Below are 20,975 nucleotides of genomic sequence, written 5' to 3'. Positions count from 1 at the left end.
ACGGCCAGCCCTGGGGCATCGCCCTGCAGAGGCTGCAGCTCTGGGACTGAGCCCTGCTCGCCCTGTCCTCTTCTTACCACTGGTTGATGTTGGATTGGTTGGTTGGGTTTTTTTTTTTTTTGGAAGAGGGAGGTGTTGGGTTTTTGCTAGCTTTTTTTTTTTTTTTTTTTGTCTTTTTTTTTTCTTCTTTTTGGTCGTTATTTTAAAGGGATTCACAACTAACACCCTGACAAACTCTAGGGAGAAAATACCAGGCTCGTGATGAGCTCAGGAAGCCGTTTATCAAACTTTGATATACATCCCAACTCCTGTTATTTAAACAATAAAAGGGGAGCGGGTGAAAAAACCTAGCAGACCGCAGTGGTGCTGGGCGGGGACAGACCGACCTCATTCATGGCTTTCTCTGTGCAAGGCGAAAGGGTTTGCGTTTTCCCTCTGCCCTCCCTCTCGTTTTAGTTTTGGGATGGATTTAGACAAGCCTGGAGTCGGGAGAAGTCCGCCCACGCGACTGCGCCGGGAAGCAACCGCTTTTGCTCCCGTAAGGACGCGGAGGCACACGCTGCCCGGAAAAAAAACCCCGATTTCTTCATTGAGAAAAAAAGCACGCCCGCCGTGGGCTCCGGCGCCAGCACATGTGCTAACGCAGCCGCAGCCGCGCCCGGGCGGTCTCTTCTCTTATGGGCGTTTGTGCCATTACTATTAATATTAATTTATTATCACAGTAAAATTAATTAGTTAACATCTCACCCTCAACCGCAAGGGCAATTTCCCGAGAGGCTGGACCTGCCGGAGGGAAGCCGCGGTCGGCATCACACTGGTGCATACTGGTGCGTTCCGGCACGCGGGGCCCCGGCTCGGCGGGCTGCCCCAGAGCCCCCCGACCGGGCTGCGGAGGGACGTCTCACCTTGTTTACCCCGAGCGCGGCTGGCGGCGGCGGCGGGGGCCGGGCCGGGGCGGGGCGGGGCGGGGCGGGCGGCCGGGGCGGGGCGCGGCGCGGTGGGCGGTGGGGCCGGGCCGGGCCGGGCGGCGGCGGGGCAGTCAGCCTGCGCGCTGGGCACCGTGCGGGCGTGCGGCGGCCGGCAGCGAGGCACGGAGGCAGCCAGCGTCCCCGCCACGTAAGTAGCCCTTACTACGCCGCGGGGAGACGATGCCTTGCTGAAGGGGAGCGGTGCGGCCATCCCTTTCCTGCCCCTTGTCCTACCCCCAAGGAGGGGGGGGGGGGAAAAAGACTCAAAATCTGCTCCCTGAATTTTTTTTTTTTTTTAACGATTCCAATTGATTCCCCAGTCCCAGCCTTTCGCTTATTGCTCCTCCGGCCCCTGCAATAAGAAGTCAGCCCCTTTCTCGCCGTGCTGTTTTTTCTTTTCTTTGTGCGTGAAGTACGTTAAACCGCCGCGAAGGCAGCGAGCCCCCGAACCGAAATCGCCCTGTGCAGTGGAAACGCGAACGCGTTCCTCTTCCCTCGCCCGTGGTTGTACTTTTTTGTTCTGTCGAGGCGGCCGCGACAAGGACAGCACGTTCCTTTTCGCCGGCGCGGAGAGGTGCGCGCAGCCCCGCGTTCCGCCGCCACTCCCGGTGCCTGCGCGGCCCCAGCCGCCGGGGCGGCTCTGCCCAGCCTCCCGCCGCGCCGGGCGCTCTTTTGTCGGCGCGGCCGCTGCCCGCACCAAGTTAAATGCTCCCTCGCCGTTCCGCGGGGCATTTTCGGAGCGCCGCGGGCGCCAGCGGCGAGCCTCACGCGCCACCTACAGCCCGGCCGCGGCAGCGCGGCTCTGCCTCGCCGTAGGAGAGAGAAAGGACGAGCCCCGCTGCGCGCAGCGCGTTACCTAACCTTTTGTTTTCGCCCGCGCTGCGCGCCCCGCGGGAGCGGCGGCCGCCGAGGCCCGGCCGCGCCGCCCCGCGCCGCCGCCCCAGGCACCGGGCGCCGCCGCCGCGGTGTTCCGCTCCGCTCCGCGCCCGGCCGCCGGCGGGAACAAAGGGCCGCGGGCTGAGCGCTCTCTCCCTGTGCCCAGGACGCGGCGCTGAGGCCGGTCGCCCGCCGCCGCCGCCGCGCTCCCGCTGCCGCTCCCGCCCCCCCACCCCCCCGCCACACAAAGGCAGCCGCAGCTGGACGGGCGAGGGACCGCGCTCCACGCCAGGGCTCCGGTGCAGCGTCTCGGCTGGTCTTCTCCATACTCATGAACATACAAAGGTCAACCCCTATCACGATAGCACGATATGGGAGACCGCGGAATAAAACCCAGGATTTTGAGGAGCTCTCGTCCATACGGTCCATCGAGCCAAGCCAGAGTTTTAGCCCGAATCTAGGCTCGCCGAGCCCGCCGGAGACCCCGAACTTGTCGCATTGCGTTTCTTGCATCGGGAAATACTTATTGTTGGAGCCTCTCGAGGGAGACCACGTTTTCCGAGCCGTACATCTGCACAGCGGCGAGGAGCTGGTTTGCAAGGTAATGCCTCTCCTCCCTCTCCCCCCACGGGCGCGCCCGCTGCCGCCCGTCGGTTTCCCCGGCCTTGCGGGAGGGCCGAGCGCGGCGGTGCGGCTCAGTTACCGAACAGTTAAGAAACAAAAGGCAGGGAGACGGGATTAACGGCGCATCCTGCAACTTTTCCCTCTCTCCAGACAATGGCCACGTTATAGAGGTGGCCCGGAGCCAGCTCTGCCTCTTATCCGGGGGGTGGGGTGGGGGGAAGGTATTGTTCTGGAAAGAGCCGTCCTAATTTAAGTAGGTCTTAACGTGGGTTCAGATCAGGAGAAAGCCTCGTCTTCCCCACTCTCACTTTTCAAAATGGAGTAGGGAATCCCCAGCTAATTTTAAGGTGTTGGGACTTGCTGGCTTCCTCGGTTTTTCCTGTCCCTGGTTCTGTGAGTTGGGGTATGGCAGAGACTGGAGAAGCGGGGAGAGAGGGGGGAGATTGCCATCAGCTTTGTCTTAAAAGTGATTAAGAAAAAAAAATCCACATCGAATTAATCAGCCTGAGCTCCCTCACCGTGGAGGTTGTTTGCAAACAGCATCCTCCCCCATTGCACAGCAGAGCAAGACTAAAACCTGCACACCTACGGTTTTAGAAGAGCAGACAAAATAGCTATCCCACTCTTTGCAGCCTGCCTGCTTCTCTCTGCTTCCTCCCAGTTTGCTCCTGCTATTCAAAGGTGAGCTGTGGGAAAAAGAAACCCACATGCGTGCACATCTGTGGAGGGATGTTTTTCTCTTTTCGGGCTGAGGGGGGTATTTTCCTTTGTTCCTAAATTGCGATTCTCATTGTCTGTAGTGACCCAGACTTACGCCCAGCAAACTGAGGCACTACCCAGTAGTAGTTTTTATAACTATGTAGGAAATTGCACCCTTGAAACGCCCGCTACAGTGTTTGTATTGTTCCCAAAATACGGAATTGTGCCATTTGGCTATCTTGGGCAAATTTCTAGTATCGAACTAACTGCAAAACCGAAAAGTAGATATATATTACAGCTCATTTGTATTCTAGGGGTTAATGACAGTATTGCTGACTGTTTCGTACTTTCTCATACTTGATTCATAAGAAGTTATGGACGAGGCTGTAGCAGGGAAGAGAAGATAATTGCTCCTGTTTGCTATTTGTAAAGGTGGGAGTTCAGAGGGCAATTTAAATGTGCTTACTGACTCAGTTATAAAACCTGATGTTAAGGCAACCTGGGACTTTGTGTGATTATGTAGGGAGAAAAAAGGGCCCGTGACTTTGCAAAGGACTAATACTGCATGCTGAACTGAATGCTTTGTTACTAAACTGAAACAGAACATGAGAATTTCTAGAATGAAAGCCCTGCTCGGTGCGGTAGTACAGTGCTGCACTCTAGGACATTGGCATCCTTTCATGAAATAAAGAGATCCCACAAAGCTGCTGCTCTGCCTGAAATTATAGGTGAACTTGCATAGTAAGTGGGGGCTATGCTCTTCTTTGTTTCCTGTTTGGTTTGCAGGATTAAGGCACTGTTTTGATAACAGTATGAGCAGCATAACAGCAGCTCACAGAGAGTGGACTTTACTTTTTTTTTTCCCTTCCTTTTAAGCTGTACGTTTTTGAGCTGATCCTGACATTTGTATAGTACCAGTTTTTTCCATATGTGCGAGGCACTATTTCTAGCTGTGCCCCAAAAATATGATCTTAGCCTGAATTGCTAGTTTGTGAATACGCAGTTGTCAGTCCTGAACTCATCTTAAATTAATGCGTGCTTTAAAATGCCTGCAGTATCACGACTACTATTTGTGAAGTAGCCTTCCAGCTAAGAGACCTGCTATCTGGTATCTTATTGAAGATGCTCTTAAGAGATTGCTTGCAGAAACGCTGGTTTGGTAACAGACACATACTGATGATTCTCAAGATTCATTTGGCTGCGCCCACTGACTCTACAGATGCCGTTATTTGCTTCAAGGCTCTGTGGCATCCAAACAATGGTAACTTCTCACTTCCAATTCCCAGCAAGAACTAAATCAAACTGTAGCTTATTGGACATTGGCTGAATTGAGGCCAGGGATCTTAAAGGCAGGGATACAAAGAAGCCCTTTATAAAAGGTATTCTAGACTATAGCAGTATGATAGCGCTTCCCGTCTCCTCCTTTCAAATGTAGTACTGGTACACATCCAGACCTACTTATTTAACATAGCCTGAGAACCACAAAGTGTAACTAATTTATATCAGGATAATCTGGTTAGGAGAGAATCCTGGATAGGCCTTTTTTCACATGGAGAGTTTGAGCTACACGAACGTTCCTGCTTAAATTTTATTTTATAGCAGCCGCTTTGTAGAAGAGCTATTCACTTACAACCTAGTAGTTACGAGTTTTGCGATCCAAATGTCAATGAATTCTCCTCTAGAATGAGTTACACACCAGGGATTTTAGCAACATCCCCTCCCCACCCCAGTTCTGCTTCCCTGGCGCACCATGTCACCCGAACGCCTCGGTGCTAATCTACCCCCCCGTAAAATGTGTTGAATCTGTTTGGCAGTCTGCCTTTAAGGTTGTTTTTGCCTGTGCCGGAGTACAGCAGCACAGGTATGGTGTGGGGAGAGAGAGGTTTGTGAGGAGGGGGTGTCCCAGTTTCTCAGGGTTTGGGTTCTTTTCTGCGGAAGGAGTTTGTTAGGATTGCGCTCTGAAGCATTAAATGACTCAGGATTTGAACCCTCAGGTAAATTTTTATTGAACTGTATCTCGCTCAGTTTTGAAAGCTTTTTAAAGCTTCAAAGAAAGCAGGGAGATTTGCTTCTTGGAGAGGATACAAATACCTGCTGTTGGAATACAAATACCACAACACAAAAAGATGAAAACCAATTGCAGTTTAAACCAGTTGGTTAGATACCTACATTAGTTCTTCATTTTTATGTTCAGTTAGAATGACGCACGACTACCTTAAATTCTTTTTTCCAAAGTAACAAAACAGCCTAGCGTTAAGTTACATATTAATAGAATTTTTATGCTGGTGGAAGTGCTAATCCTTTGCTTTGTAGTGTCTCTGGAGCAGGTATAATTAAAACTAAAAATCACTCCTATCAATGCTTTACTCATATTCTCTTTTAGCGTACTGACTTCTGTTATTCTCAATGAAGTCTTTCTTCTTGTAATGTGGGCATTTCTCAATTGACTCAAATACCGATTCATTCGTCATCGCTAGATTATAGTAACTTTTTATATTTGGGTTTCCCAGCAGCCTTTTTAATTCTTACAGCTCATTCATAAGATCAGTGATAACACACTTACTAGTAAGGGGACACTTTGCTTTTAATGGAGCACTTGATTGAAATGCAGAGAGTTCAGGGTGGTTTTGTCTTTGCCTTTTGAAGGATGTTTGTCTGCACTCCAACAGGCAGGGCTATTTCCCTGGTTGTCCTTCTGATCTTATAAACAGCCATTGTAAAACCGAGACTTTGAAAGTGAAAGTGACTTTGCTGTTTGTCAGAGATGAAAGAAAGGCAGGAAGTAAATATGAGTAGCAATAGATGATATTTTAAACTTTAAAATCCTTAAAGCTCTAATGGGTTAATAAAATCAAGAGAGGGAGGCGTGTGTATTGGGATGGATTTAATGTGACAGCTTCTCTCAATACACAGCTACTGGCTGTATTCTCTATGAGTTTATTTGGATGGAAAATACAAGATAAACACATTTCCTTCTGAGCACTGCCCTTATACCTTATACGTTGCTGGTCTTCACAGCTTAATTCAGATTGCGTTCTAAACTTGATCAGCTATTAGCTAATGAAATTATTCTTGCTACAAGTTTTGAAGACTGGCCTTGCTTGTCAAGGTTACACGTAGCTTCTGTGCAGGGTTGTGTAGTCTGTTTTGTCTTGTCCTCAGTTCCGTGAGCTTGTGACATCCTGTTTACATCAGCGCAGCTTCAGCAGCAGCAGCGTAAATTGTACTTAGAGATGGTTCTGTTAACGGAATTAGATGTACCGTAACTCCAGTGTCCTTCGTGTCGCTAACCCTAGCTTTACTGTCATTGTTCCTGCAGGTGTTTGATATTGGCTGCTACCAGGAGTTATTAGCACCATGTTTTTGTCTGCCTGCGCATAAAAATATCAACCAAATTACTGAAATAATTCTTGGGGAGACAAAAGCGTATGTGTTCTTTGAAAGGAGCTATGGGGACATGCATTCGTTTGTTCGTACCTGCAAGAAGCTTAAAGAAGAGGAGGCAGCCAAGCTCTTCTATCAAATAGCTTCCGCTGTTGCACACTGCCATGACGGTGGACTGGTACTGCGAGATCTCAAGCTGCGAAAGTTTATTTTCAAGGATGAGGAAAGGTAAGAATCTCCCTTACTTTACAGGTTGGGGTGCCTGAGGTCAGATATTCAGAGTTACAGGATGCTGTGCCCTCCAGTGTCACCGTACCATTCGTTTGTGGTACACAAGGTGTTAGACTTTCTTTGCTTTCTTCTGCAACCTGGTCGTGGGATGGATGTGCCGTTTTACCTTCTGGCTTAGGCTTTGGAGTAAAGTAAGTATAGAGTGCCGTTTGCAGCTGTGCTTGGCCTCTGCATCTCAACCCAGAGGAGCACCCTCATTTCTAAGGAGGGAACGTCTCCTGGAGGAAGGTTCTGCATAGATGTCTGGTGTAAGAGCTCCCCTATCATAAAGGCTGCTGGTGTTAAAAAAAGGAAAGGGGCAAAAGCTCCAGTATGTTAAAGAGGGTTGAGGACTGAAATGGGTCATTCCAGTGAGGAGGCATGAAGAGGAAGAACAGCCCAGTGGTTAATGCTGACGCAGGTTGGAGGGAAAGGCCACCAGTGCTTTGAAGGGCTGCCTTCAGGACAGCTTCTTGTTTCCTGTGCTGGAAGGGTCTGGAGGCTGCTTCTGAGAGTATTATGTAGTCACTAATCTTACTAAGACTAAAACTGGCCTGCTGTGTGGGTGCCTGTTTTTAGTATCAGAGCTGTTGTGGTACTTGGGGAACTACCTTTTTCGTTTTTTTTTTAATATCTCTTCCCTGCGCACCCTCCTCTCTCAATAATTGGGTAGTAAATGATTTGGGGAAGGAGTATGGGAAGACAGGGAAAGAAATAATGCTGGATGCTCTGCGAATATTTCTGAAGTGGTATTTCTAATGCTGACCCAGAGCTATACTGTTGTACCTGGGGAAATTTCATATCTCTTTCCTTGTGGTTACCAGTTTTCGTTATGTTACATCATGTATTTGCTTGCAACTTCCACATAAAGCACCGGAGGAATGTACACTGTCAGATTAATGTCAGGCTTTCACAGAGGGATTAAATTGGAAAATGACCATTATGAAAAAAATGAAACCCCTAAGTGGGGGCAGAGCCTGCCTTTGTGCTTCTTCATGTCTTGGTAGAGGATGGGGAGGTGTTTTTCCCTTTTAGTTAAATCCTATAAATTGTCTGAAAGCTTGTTCAAACTATTGCAGAAGGAAATGGATGTTCTGGAGAGCTTTGTTAAAAATAACCGGTGTATATCAATTCCCTTTGAGGCAGTTTGGGGAAGTTACAAGCAACAGCCGAGGTACTAAGTTTTCTACAGGCTCATAAAGTCCATGATCTCAGAATTAGAAAAAAAAAACTTGTACACAATTCAGTCAAGAAGGAGAAGTTCCTAGCCTTAAAATAAAAAATTACAACCATCTGTCCGGTTTAAATATTCTCTACTTACATTTTATTACAAGTTGACTTTTGCAAAATAAACTTCTTTTAATCTCTTTACAAACTGAAAAGTAAAAGACACATTTTTCACTTCTTAATTCCGTTCAGGCAATTCTCTGCAAAGCAAATAGCTATTCTTTATTTTTGTACCACAGCCCCCATATATATGATTACCCTTTCCTCCTCTTCAGAGAAGAAAGCCTACAATGAAACTAGCTGGATGTCCATTCAGAGAGAAATGCAAAGCAGAGCGGAAGCTGCACTTTCACAATTTCTACTCCGAGTTAATTATTAAACACCATTACAGCACCTTTGATGCAGATAAGAAGGAAACTTGTACAAAATACCTGAGGGAGGGGTTGTTTTCTGTTACAGCTGATAATGTCCTAATGTGAAAATGGATTTTTTTAACTTTTTTTTTTTTTCCTGGGGATATATGTAGATTTGTGTGGTTTTGTATGAAGGACAGGACTTGGAGAAGCCTTAGGGCTGACCCTCGCTTTCCGCTCTGAGCGACGGCAGCGTGAGCTCAGAGCAGTGCCGTGGGCGCAGACGCGGGCCCGTGCTGAATTCTTCTGAACTCCTACCCTCCCGCTTACTAGGAACTGAGCGCAACACGAGGCACGGGGCCAAAGCCTTGAGCCACCCAAGAAGAGTTGTGCGTACTATAATAGCAGTGTTTGCTTTTATGAATGTTTTTAACGTAACTGTAGTCTGCAGAATCACACAGTTACTCACTTTTGAGCGGCGTCTTCTAATTATACAATAATTCACTTTAAAGGTCAAATACGACTTGCTGGTTATTTTTAAGACAATCGTAATGCAGTTTTGTTCTGGATGTGATGTTGCTTTGTAAGTAGAGAGGTATTGTAATCCTTTCTCTGCTAAACAAACAGAGATGAAATAGTGTGAGATAGAAATAGACCCAAACAGCGACTGTCTTTTTTCACATGCTCTGATCATCAGACTGTAATCAGTCATCACGTTCAATCTGCTGCTATATTTAGGCTGAAAAATCTTCCTGGTCCTTCTGGGTTCACGGAGGTGTTTGTGTGTTGCTTGCACCCCTCCGAGCTCGTGTTCCCCGCAGGCTGCTGGTGAGGGTGCCCGCCTTTCAGTGCCTGGGAGACGGGTGCTGCACCATCTATTGCTCTTTGGTCCCGGTAACGGACCACGGAGGAAGAAAAGAGGTGAAAAAGATGTTTTCAGAAATGTGCATGAACTCCGCTGCTGCATGTCTCCTTCAGTGGAGCTCTTTCTCGGTAGTTCTTTTCCTAACTGTTTCTTCAAGTCTGTTTTTCTGCAGTTCACCTTTAGTACCTACTGCTTTGAAACTTTCTCTTCTTGAAGACTCTTGCAGCTTTTATTTTGGTAGAAGAAAAGATGGGAAATGCAGCATGCAAGCAACACAGGAATGGAAAACTCGCTGCTTTTTTTTTTTTTTTAAGCAAGATACTTGCCTGCTCTTAGCCAGACTGGAGGAGCCAGAGAGAATGCAAAGGGTATATGGAAGCAGTTCCGTTCCTTTAAAAAAAGAAAATCAATTAAAGCCTTTCTTAGTACATACTCCTTCCATTGATCCTAATGATAGGAAGTTCGATATCAAATCGGAGCTCCTGGAGTTTTGCAGACTGGTACATACAGCATTGAATACATACCTCATTGCCATTATCTAAATTACAGCTGGAATTTGCAATGATTCAGGCTCCTGATCTAGCAGCGTCATGAGTGCTGTTTGCTCCTGATGTCACTGCTAAGAATGCTTGTTATTTGGATGTTGCAAACTGTGGTGCCTTGTGATGTCTGTAATGAACTGGGAAGTAAGAAGGTGGAAAAAAAGTAATGTTGGAGGCTGGTAGCGCTGAGCATTATTTAGGGCTCCTAATTTTACTAGTGATGTTCTCTTGGTGTGCTAAACCGAAGGCAGACTGCGATGGCATGTTGTGCCTTATTACTGCATGTGTGTAAATGCGTCAGCATTTTAAGAAATGAAATCCAGAATACCACAGTGTGGAAACAAACAAAACCAATTTTTCTGTGTTTCAAGGTACTTCATCTATAGCTTCTTCTAATCCTGAACTGCAGAATAGTGAATTGCATTCCACAAGAATGATGTGTGCTGCTACCAAGCACCTTAGGTCTTCTATGGTGTGTTTTTGTTTTGTATAAAAGAAGGTTGGGGGGTTGTATTTTTGGGGGATGTGTCTGTGGTTCCATTTGTAAAACTATAGGTGAAATAGCCAGTCTTGTAGTATTGAAATTTCAGAGTTAAGCTCCTTAAACATGCACCTCTTCTTGATGAAGCAGAACTTCTAAGACAGTACCGCATGGCTGGAAATCTTTTTATAAGACTGGGTTAGCAAGCAGCAGCACATCCATTAAATAAGGGCAGTCACTTCCAGAGCACTGAAAATATGGAAAACAACACTGGCTTGCCATGCTGGGTCTCACCGGACTTTCTAAAGTAACTGTAAGATTCTTAAATACTTTAAAAATTGGCTCCTTAAACTTCTAAGTAAAACTTGAATCCAAAGCAGTAAAGATGAGTTAAGGTAACACAAGGTGGTTTTGTATGTTTTCTGCTTCCGTGCATCTTGGTCACTTTTTCTTGTCCTGGATAGTAAGCCAGGTCAGCGTTGATGTTTGTGGGGCTCTTGCTTTTGATTATTTCTGCTGTGTTCATGTCATGGTATTTACAGTTTTCCTTGTACAGCCTGTCCTCATAGCAGGCCTTTGGGCAGAGCGACTGTGCCCTTCTCCTAGCTGGTGTCCCATAACGATGTGGCAAAATGGGCAGGACTTTTTGGGTTGTGCTAAAAATAGCACTATACACTGTGTGTGTGTGTGTGTATATATATATATATAAAATAAAGCAGTTCATCAGTCTGATATATAGCAGATGGTTTGAGAAAGAGCAACCTCAAAGATCTTAGAATTAAATCAAGCATTTCTGTGTTGGTTGTTCCAATAGTTTTCTTATTACAAAAACATTTCTGCTGTCAGGGAATTACTAATTTCTTCAGTGTGTTTTTAAGCTTTTAATTATATTAAAATATTAGCTGTCGTAATATTTGAAGCTTAAAGACCTTGTACATTCATCATACTTGTTGAAGGGAAAATTAAATTAATTTTGGTATTTAGATATTGTAATTTTCCTGTGTTCTTTGAGTAAATATGAGAAATGGTAGGCAGGTGGGTTTCAATAAGAATAAATAGAATTTGACACTTTGCTCTGTGCTAGGGGAATGCGGCCAGTACAATACGCTAATTTAGAAACCCTGTGTTAGCATAACATGTATTTGGTGTTCTTAGAATTTTTTTTTCCTTTAGAATGTCTCAGCCCTGAGTAGATGGTGCTTATAGGCGACCTAGTTATGTTTTTTGCAATCCTAGTGATACAAACCTGATCCCACAAAAAGGTACAGAAGGCATTTACTGACCTTTTTCTAAACAGACCTTTCATTTTCATATAGTTAGTAGTAAGTTTCCTCTCCAGCATTTGTCAAATTGTAATGCAGTCAGATGCTTTTTTCCCCGTGATGTTAGGACTTGCTATTTTACTTACGATTCAGTAGAGAACAGGTAAGTTAACGCTCTCCCAAAGTCCTAGAAAGAGTCCTAAAGTGAAAGAAAACGAAACAAAACAGGAGTGCTCTTTAAACACCAGGAGATTCAGAAATAAAACCAGTCTTCATCTGTTTTGTCATTTAAGCACTTCGTATTACTCTGAATGGGGCCACAGGACTAAAGAGCACAGCTTCTTCAATAGTGGAAAATCGTAGGTCAGATTTCAACCCAGAAATTATTATTGTTTTGCATCTTCCTAGAATATGGGGGAGGAAGGTGAATTTCTTCACAGGCAGCAAATCTCTGCTGTCAAATTTCGGACAGAGGATGAAGCAGTTGCACAATTGTTTTCTGCAGCAGTGTTCATGCTCCCTTTTTGCCTTTGTGTGGTTTGGTTTCTAAGCCTCTGTTTTCTCCAGGCACTCATGGGAGCAACACGCTTTGGATTTGTTGGGTGTGCAGTACCCTTCCCCGCAGGGCGCGGGAGCCTATCTGCAGATGTTGAGCATCACGCCAGCCCTGTGAAGTGCTTAAATCTCCCGCGGGCATATATAGTCATAGGGGTTAAGTGCTGTGACCAAGGTCATAAATGAAAGCAAAACCCAGAGAAAAGTTGGCTGCTGGCTGGCCCCAGGATGAGGATGGGAGCTCCAATGGACCTTGAGTCAGCTCAGGGCTCTTCAGCGAGAACCATGAATGGTGAGAGCCTTTGCTGTAGCACCCAACTCTGGAGTTTGCAGCAGATTTTGCCCTTGGACTGTGCTGTCTTCAGATATTTGGCTCCTAGCTGGACATGTATCTTATCTTCTTCACTCTTCCTTCAGTCTTCACCCTTTGCAGCCTCGTGCAGTAGCTCTGCTGGTGGGTGGTGTGGAAGTGCAGCCCCATACCATGCCTGGAGCAGGGGGGAAGTCCTGCTTGGGGGCCTGCCGTTAGGCTGGGCTGGACTGCTGCAGGTTGTTCCCATGTCCTGCCCGGCTGCCCTGGCCACGCTGTGTGGCTTTCCGAGAGGTGCTTCTGGGTGAACACTGGTACATGTTGGCTGTAATGACAGATGTGGTTGGCTTGGTTGGGTGCTCGTCATGAGATTGATCTCTCTGATCGTAGGTATTTCTTGAGGCATCTTGCAGTAAGAGTACAACAGCTGGTCGTTTTGAAGACTTGAAAACCTCCATCCATAGACTTGGTGCAAAATACTCCATGTTGACATTGGAGCAGACGCTGAGGATGTCTGTGGGTGTCTGCTGGGGGTGAGGAGAGGAGGCAGGGAGCCCAGCTAGCGGCAGCTGCAGTGTACTGTCATGGTGAAATTCTTCTGCTGCCTTTTCTTCTAATTGTCCTTCTTATCACACTGTGAGATTACTGCAGGCTTGGGAGGGAGAGGAAAGACGGGGATTGTAAACGGGAGCCAACCTGGAGTGTGTTTAGTCTTAAGCACCTGCTTTTTTGGTAGATGTATATTGCTTGGAGACAGGTTTTACAGACATCTAAGAAAAAGGTTTCCAGCGGGGTTGTGAAATAATGGGCCTGCTTTATCTTAGAGGTGCTGAGCACCCACTGCAGGTTTCAGAAAGTGAAGGGTTGTTTTCACAACATGCAGTTATGTTAATAAAGTAAAATTTTGGTCTCCTTTCCCTGTGGAGCTTCACCATGCATTGTATGAAAAGACCTTGAAAAGATGGTGAACACAGCATACAATTGACAGCGGAACCTTTTAAAACTCTGAGCTTCAATGAAATCTAAAAGATAAAAGTGGGGTGAAGTAGCAGCTGTGAGCCGGGTGCTTATCAAATAATGGACTTCCCTCAGTATTCAACCGAGCCCCTCCGCTGAAGGGTCTGCGTTGGATTTCAGAGCCTGCACCCTACACACATATTGCTACCTACCGACCTACTTTTTGGGGAACATTTCTCCTGAGACAATAAGGACATGGAAGAAACTAAGTATATGGCATACAGGACAGGCTGTTCCCAGCAATCCTATTTGAGTGTTGTAAAGCTGAGGTCTTTGGGGCCCCAGCCCTTCCAGGAGGTGTGTGAGGGGGTGCTCTCAGAGCTTTTTTTTTTTTTTTTTTTTTAAGTGGAGGTCTGTAGGGAAAAAAAAAAGCCAGCTTCAAACAAGTTACAAGCCCTAAGCTGCTGGGTCCTGCACGTCAGCGAGGGGTGCGGGGCAGACTGAGGGCGCTGGTAGCATCCCCTCGGAGGAAGGGTGGGGGATATGTAATTTTTAGAGGCTTCCGCATTCTGCGGAAGTACCAGCGAGGGAATCTTCCCTTAGGAACAAGCTCATCCGGTAAACCTGTACAGCCTGCAAGTCCCAGTTGTCTTTCGAAACGTATCCTTCAGCCCGTTTCATTATGCAAGAGACGGTTTGTCTGACAGCCTTTGTGCAGGTTTTGGTTTTTATTTCCCCCGAAGTTGCGTAGGATGTTGTGCGTTGAACCCCCCGGCTGTGTGCTGTTACGCACGGGAAGGGATCTTGCGGTGAAAGGAGCAGGATTTAAATTGATGGCGTAACGTTGCCCCCCTGCTCCCGCGTGCCTCGCCGCCCCCGGAGGAGATGGGCTAGTTCCGAGTTCAGAACGAGTCTTTGCACCGAGCTGCAAATCATCTGTGCGGGGCTTCGTTAGCTGCCTTCCCCATCTCGCTGTCTCCGCGACGGCAGCCGGCTTCTGCATTATTTAGGAGAGATTCCCTTAGTTAAAAAAAATCAATTAGTAAAAGATAACTGTTTCCATTGTCGAGCTTCCCTTTTATTTTTTTTTTCTTCCCTGCTTGTGACTCTAATGGCATGACTGCATTCATTCTCATCTCGTCTTTATAATGGGGTGCTAGCAAGTGACCTTGATTAAATGACCTGTAAATTATTGGCCACATAGGAGCAATCCCTGATCTACTGGGCAGTTGATGGCTTGAGTGCCTCTACCTTAGGGAAAGACTTTCCTGGCCTCAGTCAGAATCATGTTGAAATATGAGATAGCATTGCTTGGGTGCCTTCATTTTTTATGTGTCGGCTAATTTAGGGGGGAATATTGTGAGGCACCCTTTAGAAGTTGCCATTTGATATGTACCTGCAGTCATATTAATGAAATGGCAGTTTGGGTGGCCGTGATGGTTGTTTTGGGATCTCTGGAGGCATGAGGCTGCTATAGGCAACCTGTAAATCTGGATCATCTAATTTTGACCCAGCCTGAATAGCAACTAGATGGTGTATCTGGAGTGTCTGAAGCAGGATGGCTCCTTCTGTCTTCTCCAGCTGATGTGGCTGTCATTTGGGGGATGATGCTGGACTAAAATTGTGGGTCTGGTTTGCAGTTAGTGTTCCCAAAATGGTAACAGTGGCTCAGCTGTGGTTCAGGTGTTACTTCCCATACAGATGGCTGTCGGGGGCAGACTAGAAGCAACTGCTTTCATTGATTCAGGCATGAGCTCCTTTACTACTGACTGTTTATTCACTGCAGTGGAGATATTTTCCTCTGAAACACTCAGACTTTCAGTCAGTATTTCTGCTTTAAATGTTCCAGGTTTTTTTGGGGTTTTTTTTGTTTTTTTTTTCTCTCCTGCCTTATGAGCTCCGGGCTGCTGAATAATTCCACTGAGTTTGGTATGGAAATTGTGTTTGCTTTTGGAGAGCAAGTGTTCTTGCAGCCCTGGCTTCGGTGTCAAAAGGCAGGATAGTAGTTTGCCAGAAGCCCCTCAGCTCTGCAGGGAGGAATGATGCGAATCACTCTGAAAAAAGTGTAGGATGTGCAACAAAGCCGTCTGCCAGAGATGGGTGCTAACTCAGGAGGTTGCCTTGAAGAATCTTCTGGAAGACGTTTAATTGATTAGGTTTTGTTACATTACTGAAGAGCAAAGTCTGAATGCAGTCAAGTAATGAATGGCATATTGATAAGAAATTCAGAGTGGTATTGTTTTTCATGGGTTTCCCTGACGGTTTCTATGGGGACAGAGACGCATTTCCCGTCTGAGTGCTGCTGCTGCCCTCTGATTGCACTTCTGTGGTTTCATTCACCAGTAATGGGAAAGCATTCATAGGCAGAATAGCTTCCCCTTTTTAAATAGCCATGATTCAGGGTTGTATTTTTTTTTAATACATTAGACTAATGTAGTGTTTTATCAATGATCTGATAGATGCATAATGCTCTTTTTCCAAGTGCTTATTCAGGGTCTGCATTAAAACTTGAAATTATGTACTGTAATTACGTAAGCCTTGACAAAAGTCTTTGTTGCCCTACAGTACGTCTACAAAGTGATTCTCATCCGGCTTTGGCAGTAGCTTACATTTGAACTTTAGGGATTAATTTTGTTGCAGCGATTTGAATGGTTGAACTCAAATGCTGATGCTTTTGGAAAACCTTTTCTCCTGTGGGTGTCCTTCAGTTGACTGATGCGAGTTAATTATTTAGAGAATGAAAGTTTTTTAGAAATGTGACTTTTCAAAAAAATAAAAAGGTTATTTTTGTTTGTCCTTTTTCTGCTCTGTGATGGGAGGTGCTTCAAAGCAGATGGTGATTTCACATGTCAGTGCTTGGTTTTGAGTCTGTCCCTTGCCTGCCAAGTGTCAAATTTAGGGTTGTCTGGTTACTCCGCAATTGGATGCACTCCCCACCCTTTGCTGTGGAGGTTCGCTATTCTCAGAAACTACTTGCAGTTTTGAGGGTCTGTTTGTTGTTGTTGGCTTTTATTCTTTTTCCTGGATATTTGATTTCAGTGCTTCCTCTGAGAGAGTGTGTGTGGGGGAGAGAGAGATTGCTTCTCATCCAGGGTGTCTCTGCATTTCTGTGTGTTTAGACTCCCCTCTTTCCTGTCCTGTTCCACTCCACAACTCCCCCTCCCCCCCCCCCCCCCCCAAAAAAAAAGCTCTCTGGCTTGCAGAAAACAGCTCTTTTAGGTAATGCTTGAAATGTGGAGAAGGGGAAGGCCACCCAAGAACTGGAAGCTGTTTCTCGCAGAGATGGGGTGCTGTGCGCTGGGGAATAGCAGCTCCCGAGCTGGGCTGCTCCTCTTCGATTGCCTGGAGGGGGGGAAAGGCGAAAGGACTGCAAAAAGGGGAGTGAGACTCGCTGTTTACACCCACCTGTTAGCCAGTTGTCGTCTGGTTACCGATTGTGTTCCGAGTGGGGGGCTGAGGTATGTGAACTCCTCTGCCGGGGGTGCAGAGAGGCGGGGGTGGGTCTCCCTCGCAGCCGGCTGCCCTCGGCAGCAAAAGCTTGAGAGGGTGGAAAACCTGCGTTGTCACCTTCTGCAAAGACACCCAGCCTTACACATGAGAGCGGGAACATCCGAGTTGCTTCTGGGGGTAACTGGGAGCGGAGAAAGCCGCGCTGAGGGCGTGTACCTGGCCGGCTGTGCTCGGGGGCTGCAGTCCGCGAGGGAAGCGCGTACCTGCGCGGAGCGGCGTGTCCAGGGCCCGGCCTGCGCGGGAGCACCGCCTCGTCGCAGAGGAGCCGTTTCACCGCTTGTACCTTATACGCGACACTGCTTGGGGGCTGGGGGGCTGGCAAGGAGGGAGGAGGAGGACTGAAGGTTGTGTTTTCGTTTAATTTTTGTTTCCTCAAAGCCTGTCAGCTCAGCAGGGTGAAAAACCTGGTTTGAGTGTTTGCCTCATCTGGCCGTGGCCGATGGAGGAGCAAGGCAGGGCCAGCTGTTGTTCCATTTGCTTAAACAAAGCCCGCCGTAGCATGTGCGGAGGGCTGCAGGCTGCGGCACCTTGCGGGAAGAGCAAGGCGGGGATAAGGCTTTTGTATGCTGCTTCTCTTTTATTATCAAGAAATTATTTCTCCTGTTGGAGAAAAAGATGAGGATTTTTGACACCCCGTGCAGTCTGTTCTTTCTGGTTTTGTACTGCGTGTCTTGTAGAAAATAAGAGATAAGGGAATTCCAGTAATTTTCTGTAATATAAAAGCTTCTCAGTGAAATGTTTCTCCAAATTCTTTGGCAACTCTCAGAAATGTAAAATAGGATGGGAGGGTACCTGGCCTTTCCCTGCGCTGTTGAGGTGGGGACGGCAGGAGAGCCTGGGGGGGGGGGGGTGACTTCCCTCCTGCAGGTCGGTTGTAAGCAGCGAGCTCTGCCCCGCTCCCTGTGTGTGTTCCGCTCCTGTTAGCAGGAGTGAGTCGATGCTTTCCCATCTGGCACTTCAGTGACTTAACGCACGTTTGAGTAGCTGGCCTCACCGTTTTATTGCTACGCATAATGTTCTTATGGAAAAACTGAGGTGGGCAATGCAAGTGGAAGCTCAGCTTATGTCCCTGCCTTCCCTTTCATTTCCTCCTCTCTGTTCTCTGACCTTCTTGGCATGTTTTTTTCTCTGGGCGTTTCTCTTCCTGTGCTGTGCAGGTGGAGGAACATGTTGAAGCTGAGCGTCGTGAGCGGACTCTTCTCTGGTCAGTCTCCCATTTCGGACCCTCTGAGCTGTGTATGGAGGGAAATTGCTGGGGTCTTGATAATTGTAGTTAAGTTTCTCCTTGCAGCTGGCTTCCTGTGTGAGGTATGGCTGCTGTAAAGTATTGTTCAAGTGCTGATGGGGGGCTTGTCCATTGCCAGGAGAAGTGCCATTAGGCTGGCAATGGGTAATTAATCAGGGAGCAGGTGTGTTGGGCAAACCCCATCAGCATCCGCACCGGAGGAGAAAACACTGGCCTGTTTGAGGAGAGAAGGAGCTGCCTTGACACACTGTGCTTGGAGCCAGGTATTCTGAATTCTGTATTTATGACTTCCTGATTCGAGGCATGTTGCCAAGGGGGCTTTCACCTCTGCTAGTGAACGTCTCTAGCTGTTGAAAAGGTCCAAGTGTCATTATGAGAGTTTATGGCACGGTTGCCTCTGGAGTACTCCACGGAGTAAAATGCTCTTCTGTTGGTTCAAAGAAGATAGCGCTGAGCTGCCCTGGAACCAAGTCTAAGCCAAAGTTGGCCCAGCTGTCTTTTGCAACTCAAGCCCAAGCAATGTTGTCTTCAGTAAACATTTAGGAAACAGGGCTCTCCTTGTCTGTTTTAATGCCTGTTAAATGATGTGATTTAGTCAGGAGACGAGAGTTCTGCTTTCTGGGATGAAGTTCAGTCCCTGCCTGTGAATGTCTGTGGTATGGGAACATGGCCATGACATGGGGCTAAGAGTGATCATACAGAGCAGTGAGGTTGAGGGACGAGGACAGTAATACCCAAAGTTGAGTTATGATGCTGAGTTGTTGAAAAGAAAGCCCGCACTACTGCTAGGTCACTCTTCCATCCAGAGGGACTGGACAAGTCCTGTTGCGTTGTACTGATTCGTCTCTCCAAGCCAACCATTGCTGGCAAGTAGTCTAAAGGGTAATTGGTAATCCTTTTGGATGCCTTTAACAGGGACAGTTTTTTAAATACAGTTACAGATGCTAGCAGTGAGAATTAAAAGGAAAGAAGGGTTATGTTCATCTAGTGCTATGAGAAGCAAGTTTGGCATAATTTTTTCTGCTCCTGTGTGATATCCATAAGGGAAGAAAATTCTCTTACAGAGATAATGACTGCAGCACAATGACAAGTTCACAGTGCTTTGCAGGCAGGCAGGAGTTTGCAATCTAGATAAGGCATCCCAGTCAGCTCTCTGCAAGTCCTTTGCTAACCTCTCTGTTCCAACATGAGGAGCTCCTCTGGTTCGGCTGGGTAGATAAGCTTGCTGTTAATCCTTTTGCCCAAAGGTCTATTTAGGAAGACTGAAATCTGTTAAACTTGTTCTTCCTTAATGCTGGGATAAAGAAAAATGTTGGTTGGTCAGAGGGATCATTTAGGGTCAGAGTGACTATTTTATTCCTGTTGAACCTTGTGGAATTACAGGTGCAAGTAACTGCTCACCAGTGTGAAGATGTCAAAATAACCTTGTCTAGTTAGGGCTAGATGTGTATCTGGACATGAGTCCTACACAGGTACGTTAGGGTGCGGCAGACAGAAATACTCTTGAGACTCAACATCTCTGGAAATCATGTTTATGTAAAATTTACCAAAAGCATGAATATGGCAATTACTTTTATCTTTTTAAGACCTTACTAATGACTTTATTTGGCATAACTGTCTCTGAAATCTTGTAGCTGTGTGTGTGGCAATATTCCCTATAATTCTGTGATTATCTCTAACCAGTATGGAAGAGACAGTATGAACTGTTTGCAACAAGTGTTGTGAGTGGGATTTTAAACTGATGCACTTCTGTGGTTGTTGAATTTTGTAGAGTATTATTATTGTAACCACGTAATTGTAATAGCCCTGCATTTGTGTTTTGATGTTTGCTTACCTTGGTGGTTTTTGGTTTTTTTTGCCCACAGGACTAGAGTGAAATTGGAAAGTCTAGAAGATGCTTATATTTTAAGAGGAAATGATGACTCTCTTTCTGATAAGCATGGATGCCCAGCCTATGTGAGTCCAGAGATCTTGAACACAAATGGCAGCTACTCTGGCAAAGCAGCGGACGTATGGAGTCTAGGTGTCATGCTTTATACCATGCTAGTTGGACGCTATCCTTTCCATGACATTGAGCCTAGTTCTCTCTTCAGCAAGATCCGTCGTGGGCAGTTTAACATTCCAGAAACTCTATCCCCCAAGGCAAAATGCCTCATACGTAGCATACTGCGTCGGGAGCCATCGGAAAGGCTGACTTCACAGGAAATTCTGGACCATCCATGGTTTTCTACAGATTTTAATGTATCGAATTCAGGATATGGTGCTAAGGAAGTATCAGATCAGCTGGTGCCTGATGTCAACATGGAAGAAGACTTGGACCCGTTCTTTAACTGAGCACAAAGACTAGTGTTCAGAAGGTACACAACGTGGAGATGGACACATGAAGGAGCCCTTCCTGACCGTGTTAAATCACATCCTGCATCAGCCTAGCTTGGTAGCAAAAGACACTCAGAGGTCCTCAGATTGAGAAGGAACCTCCACAAGGAGCTAATATAACAAATGTAGCATGGGGACAGACTGGGGGGGCGGGGGGAGCTTGCTATCAGGTTAGATTGATTTGGAGGAGAAAAGGCAGCATGGAGCAATTGTAGCTTCTCACCTTTTTGGAACCAAGGAGACTGCACATGCCAATTCTGGTGCAGCTGTATCACTCCTGTTTCTGTTCCATTAAAAATAGTGGTAACTCACGACAAATAGAAACTTTTTTGCCTCAGCTCACATCTTGGCATCGCACTGTTAGATATTTAACTTCAGCCATTATTCAGGGAAAGTACAATTGGCTAACGTTTTTTTTAATCGGCTGTCTAATAATTGGATTAATTTAAGAAAAAAAATTAGGTGCACAA

The 20,975-nt window shown here is 46.5% G+C and overlaps 1 protein-coding gene across 1 annotated transcript; it reads left to right on the top strand.

Annotated features, from left to right (window-relative positions):
* Window positions 1-2,175: 2,175 nt before the first annotated feature.
* TRIB2 (tribbles pseudokinase 2) lies at window positions 2,176-20,463 on the top strand (the record flags this gene model as incomplete). The annotated part of the gene is made up of 3 exons (XM_081997864.1): window positions 2,176-2,445; window positions 6,487-6,779; window positions 19,995-20,463. 3 exons carry the CDS (start codon window positions 2,176-2,178, stop codon window positions 20,461-20,463), a joined length of 1,032 nt encoding a protein of 343 aa, XP_081853990.1.
* Window positions 20,464-20,975: the final 512 nt, after the last annotated feature.

The sequence above is a fragment of the Phaethon aethereus genome, assembly GCF_964289735.1.
Source record: "Phaethon aethereus genome assembly, chromosome: 3".
Lineage (NCBI taxonomy): Eukaryota > Metazoa > Chordata > Aves > Phaethontiformes > Phaethontidae > Phaethon > Phaethon aethereus.
Note: the sequence above shows the minus strand (reverse complement) of the source record. Positions and strands in the feature narration are given on the sequence as shown.